Source organism: Syngnathoides biaculeatus, chromosome 18, assembly GCF_019802595.1.
Source record: "Syngnathoides biaculeatus isolate LvHL_M chromosome 18, ASM1980259v1, whole genome shotgun sequence".
NCBI classification, from domain to species: domain Eukaryota; kingdom Metazoa; phylum Chordata; class Actinopteri; order Syngnathiformes; family Syngnathidae; genus Syngnathoides; species Syngnathoides biaculeatus.
Genome location: NC_084657.1, coordinates 17,829,356 through 17,835,355, shown reverse-complemented (window position 1 = coordinate 17,835,355; position 6,000 = coordinate 17,829,356). Strand labels below are relative to the sequence as shown.

At 40.6% G+C, this 6,000-nt stretch overlaps 1 protein-coding gene across 2 annotated transcripts in view; it reads left to right on the top strand.

Moving 5' to 3' along the window:
• Positions 1–2,209: 2,209 nt before the first annotated feature.
• LOC133491732 (gamma-aminobutyric acid receptor subunit beta-2) overlaps positions 2,210–6,000 on the top strand; it is a 47,539-nt gene continuing 43,748 nt past the window's right edge. For both annotated transcript variants that reach the window (XM_061803278.1, XM_061803277.1), the window contains exons 1-3: positions 2,210–2,289; positions 2,485–2,582; positions 2,806–2,873. In XM_061803278.1, coding sequence (XP_061659262.1) covers positions 2,210–2,289; positions 2,485–2,582; positions 2,806–2,873 — 246 coding nt within the window. The remainder of the gene's footprint in view (positions 2,290–2,484; positions 2,583–2,805; positions 2,874–6,000) is intronic.

Here is a 6,000-nt window from a genome sequence, read left to right as displayed (position 1 = left end):
GATTTTTTCTTTCTTTCATGTTGCATGTATGTATTTATTTATTTATTTTGTGGTACGTGAGCGCTGCTTAGCAGTGCGTGTGTAGCAAAGTGTAGCTTCACCCCATACTGCTGCTGGTCTCCATGTATCCAGCCTCCGAAGCCCGAGGCACTCACCGCACTGGCAGTGCGCCTCTCGCAGCGTTAAGACATTAAGACATGCTTGATGCACTCTACACATTCGGGCCTGGATGTATAGAGATCGATTCACTGGTGCTGGGATGTGAAGACACAACATTGAGTACCCCCTGCGAGATCCAATTTAGTTTTCTTCACAAGGTTGACATTGTCAAAAGAGGTTTTCATCTAACTCTCTTTATTATTGTGATCGGAGTTTGAATTGGTGTGGAACTGCACTGCATCATACTGGCAGGTCTCTGTAATATCTCATGTGAATTAGAAAGTCAAATTACAACATCCACACTGTAAAATGATTGCCTATTTGATAGTGGACTATTTCAAAATGTATATTTTTGTACAGGAAGGATAAGAGATTTGATTTACTGCTGCCTTTGAGTTTACATCAATGGATGCCAATACCACTGGTTAAAATAACTGGAAAATTAAAAAACTTTACTCACTAACTTTGCAAAATATTTTAATGAAATTCACCAATTTGTCTATTCATTTTCTCATCCTTATTAGGGTTATGGATGACCTGGCTCCTACCCCAGCTCAGTCGCCAGCCAGCCACACAACGACTGTTCATGGATTTTTGGGAAAAGCGGGTAGTTTTGTTCCACCCCCTGACTCTCCAACACTTTGGGAATCTGTCCCCTCTGAGCCCCCTGACCTGCCCCTCCCAAACACACCCCTTTACATTCCTGCAATTCCTTTTGAACATGTTTTTCCTAATCCACCGTGCACATCTGTCTGCCTTTGCCAAATCAAATACACCAAAATTGCATTGGGCCACCTAAGCCAAGAGTTAGATGTGGTCCGAGCAGGCATAACCTCAGACTGACTTTCTGCCCCCCAAACTGTCACTCACATGTCAAAGGACACGCCCCCGTTGAGGCGGAATGCCCAGCTTGTCTGTCGCACACCGCTCTGCCAAAGGTGCGGCGTGCCTTGTGCTGGCACAAATATCGAGATACGCCTGCCTTTGCTCCCCGCCGCAGATGTGCCGTTTATGAAAATAAGATGAGAGGCTGCTATTTATCACTTTGTTCTCTTGTGGGACAACGTGGAAAAAGAGCCCTTATATCATTGGGGAAAGGTGTGGGGAAATTACATTTAGGATCGTTAACTTCAAATTATCATTAATTTGAATGTTCACATTCACTTATTCTAGTTATAAATCTACAGAATATATCAAATAATTATTTGTGTCTTGTGTTGGGGTTTTGGTGGTCTTCGGAGGATTTTTACATTTCAAATTGCAAATCATGAAATCAGAGTACTTGGACTTTTTCAAAAGTAAAATAACTGACACGCTGATGGGTACGCTCCTGCTAACCACCCTGCTACCAAATACAATGAAGTATTTTTTTAATCACATTCTCATTTTTTAATTACATTGTGTTCTCTTATGCTTCACCTTTACAAACATCTGCATAGTAATGCTAATTTTAACAATTTAGTGTGAGAAGTATGACAAATAGATTGCTTGCTTACATTTGAGGCTCTGAATTAAAAAAAAAAACAAACTGTGCGATACAGTGCACTTCTACATGACTGCATCAACTTCACTGTTGTAAAGTTTTTGCATTGGATCTGTGCAAATGGACTTTGGGAATTTTCCAGTGTTTGTGCACTAAAACTGCACATCCTATTTCCATTTAAATGGATTTGCTTATTTTATTGACTACAAGAGATTAAAAGTGTAGTCAGTGGGTGAAACTTGCAGTTAACATGAAGACGTGCCTTGCTCATTTCCAGGGGAGTCTAACCTGCAACCTAATCTCAGTCGATCACAGAGGGAGATCCCCCACGACTCACAGTTGACTCCCACCCTTTAAACTCCACCCACGCTTGTCTTTTTTTGTATACTACACTTCTGTCACAAGCATCATCATCGTCATCTTCATCATCATCAGTCTTCACGTTGTAGTGCGGACTGCGCATGCGCCCGGCATTGGAATTACCGCACTGGCAAGAATAAGTTGTGGCTCGTCTTGTCTTCTCTAGAAGGAGGCTGAAAAAAAAACACGCCATCAAAAGACGCGAGCATGGTCGTGTTAAGAAGAAGAAAATGGTGGTTTTGTGTCGGGGTTTTCCCCCTCGTAGTAGCCGTGGTGTGCGCACAAAGGTAAGGATGCTCCTACTCTCTCTTTTTTTTTTTTTTTTTTTTTTTGACCGCCCGGACCAGCAATGGACACGGCGTGGAGGAGACTTTGCGCTCCATGGAATGTTTTGTCACCTTAATTTGTTAATTTGTGCATGCGTGTGTGTGTGTGTGTGTGTGTGTGTGTGTGTGTGTGTGCGCGCGTGTGCTCCTTCACAGCGTCGGCGTGAATGATCCCAGCAATATGCCTTTGGTTAAAGAAACGGTGGATAGGCTGCTGAACGGTTATGATATACGACTGAGGCCAGATTTCGGAGGTAAATCTTGTTAGTTGTCACTTTCTGCACCAGTGCAACGCGATGCTGTGTAAAAGCCAAGTGATTTGCTATATGTGCACGTTCGAAATCACACGCACAAACTACTTGTGCATGCATTGCAACATAAACATCTCTCTCCATTTCAACTTGTCAAATATGCAGGGTTTTTTTTTTTTTTTTGCACCACTGTTCCCAGTGATTTTTTTTAATCAATCCACCTCAGGTGCACCAGTGGGAGTGGGCATGAATATTGACATCGCCAGCATAGACATGGTGTCAGAAGTCAACATGGTAAGTTATTGTACATGTTGGGCTAATTATTCCTGCGGTATGATCGCACGAGGGTGGTGGGGTGGGGTGGGTACGCGTGGGGGGTGGGATACCCTCTCAAATTCACAGAGGGGAAATCCCCACACTTGTTTTTGTATTGACGTTGTGTTTAATGGCTCAAAAGGTGAGAGGTTTGCAGTTTAAATTATAGTTTAAATTTGTATTTGTAATTATTTATTTTAAATCATTAGTTATTTATAGAGCGATAAAAATGCATGGGGGCAAAAAAATAATAACTTCCCAGTCTCCTGCAAACTGACTGCAAGGGATGATATTGTAATGTAAATGCATTGTGACTTCAGTGATTATTTAAAAGAAAAAGATTTTAAGTTTATGTGCTACGCTGGGTTTACAAGTGCTTTATTTTATTTTATTTTATTTTATTTTATTTTATTTTATTTACTGGCAACTGACTGGAATTGAAGTGAGAGGTTTTGCTCCATACAAGTGCACCTCCTACTGATGGTTTGCTGGAACAGCACCCTTTTCTTCCCTGAAAGGTCACGTATGAAAATTGTAACCGTAGTTTCCATCATCATCATCTGCTATTTTATCAATTTTACTTCAATTCTCCGGACTGCTTTATTCCACGTTTATGTATAAATATGAAAATGCAAACGCTTGTTTTGGCGTGGTTTCAGTGCTGGCTGTGATGTGACTCATGTTTGGATGTCATGTGGAATATTTTTGGCAGCAGCGAAAACCCCCCTCAGGGCTTTTTGTTCATGTTGTTGTGTTTGTGCACATGTAGACTGCCTGCTTGAGTGGAGACGTGATGCCCAAAGCAGACGAGGCCACGTCTATTTGCAAATGGAGACAAATACACATGTGGCGCGCACACACGTGACACATATAGGTTAAATTGTACTGCAAAACATGACCTGGGGATTACCTAGAAGTCAAAGACAAACATTATATAAGAGGCTCTTTTATGTCTGCAGCCTAACTATCACATTCTTATCAGCAATTTAAGACATGTTCCTACAAAAATTGTCTTATCACGATTGACCACAAGGATGCTAAGGCCCAAAATGTCAAATGAAACAAATTTGAATGTTTCTATTTGACATGTCCATACATATTATACACTAAATGCTGTAGAGCATGTAAAGGAGGAGAATACAAATCACATTTTTGGTCTTGTGCTTGTAAGTGTAATCAATTACAGTCTACAGTTTGTGTTGGGCTTTAGCTGCTATGAACTCCCCAGGGCTAAAGCTCATGGAATGTATTGGCAAGTTATTATGGGATTTAGTTACATCAGGGATTAGGTTCAAATGATACTGGCTGCATTTGGCACACACAACTTCCTTTAATTGTGAAGTGTTCTGATTAAGTTAGAAGTAGAGTCTGAATCAATTTCTGTCCCTTTAGGTGCACTCCACATGAATGTATCTCAAGGGGCTACTTAGTTGATTCTTCTGCTTTTTTTAGTCCAAAACAAACAAAAACAAAACGAACATTCATCCATCCATTGACCTCAATACCACTTGTCCAGTTTTGGATTGAGGGGCATTGGAGTGCTATCCCAGCCAAATCGGGCCAAAGGCGGAATACACCCTGAAATGGTCGCCAAGTCAATCGCAGGGCACCAAACAAAATATGCAAAAACCAATACAGTTCTCCCCCACTATTCATGGAAAATGGGTACTGAGCCCAGCGAATAGTGACAATCAGTGGACATTTGATGCCCATTATGAATGCGCGGAAAAATTCCCTCCAAATTCTCAAATAGGCCAGGATGTTCCAGCAATTTTTTGTCTTCAGGATATGTCAGTAGATGGTCAGAAAATTGGATAATTTAGGAAGAAGAAAAATCAAAAGATATTCTCGTTAATTCACAAATAATGTGAATATAAACACTCCATCTTAAGTACCCATTGAAAAGTTTGAGAAATTAACTAGAAATGTAATCTTAAAATCTAATTTATTGGACTCCACATTTCCGTGATGTTTGTGGTCAGTGTACAGAATACAAATTTGAAATGTAAAGGATATTTACAAATGATGTTACCATTCATTTATATCGAATGTGTCGTCGATCCCCCAGAAAACCTTTGAATATAACATTTTTTTAAAGTCCTTGTCAATAAATTCTAAAGTACATAAATATCTTGATGACTCAATCAAACAAGCTTTCTCTAATTTCACTTAGTGTACAACTATTAGTATTGCTCTTGAATCCTCAAGCTAAATGTGTCATTGAAAGTTTTATAAAACAATTCAAATAATGCAATTCTAAAATATTCTACAGCACATTTCAGTGGCATAAAAGACCACTTTTTTTTCTCCTTTGATTGACAATTAAAGGCAAGTCAGTTGAAAGTGTGCAATTGACTAATTACTGTACTGTCGCCGTGTGTAGAAAACGACATTACGTGCTGCAAATACGCAATGAGGAGGTGGCTGGCTGATGTGGGGTGTCAAGAGGCTTGAAGGGTGAAAATGAATATGAGTGCGTAAGACCTGGGGGTCACATTTATCACCTCAGTGTATGTGGGAGAGCGAGAGAGGGGGGGGGGGATAGAGAGATGGTGACACGAAAGATTTGCCACCCAGAAAGCCAAATAGTGTTGAGGTCATGAACCTCTTGCTGCTTAGAGTTCACCGTGCGTGACTCAGTGGTGCGCATACAAAGGGCAAACACACTCCGAATACCAATGTCATGTTACACGTTCCACCCGAGGCAGGTGGCCTGGCCGACCGATGTGAAGCTCGAATATTCACACTTTTGACATGTGAGCGTTATGCAAATGCCTTTCTTTCAGAGCTTATTTTAGTCTTTGCATGTGAAGTTCTTTTGAGAGAAAGCTCAGCAAAGGAGAATCCGGGTGGGCCGTCTGTGGCACCGCGACAATATATCATACAGATATATTATTATGGATGTTGGCTGGAAGGCGAGAAAAGATTATTGCTTCCCATATGATAATAAAAGGGAGGGAAGATTGTGGAGCCACTTACTCGCGTTGTCATATCTCATCTGCACCTGAGAGCTTTAAAAAGGATATTAATTCAACTACATTGACTTCATCTGTTTGACAGTTGAGCTGGATGTTGAACAACAAAAATACAACAACCATATGATTTT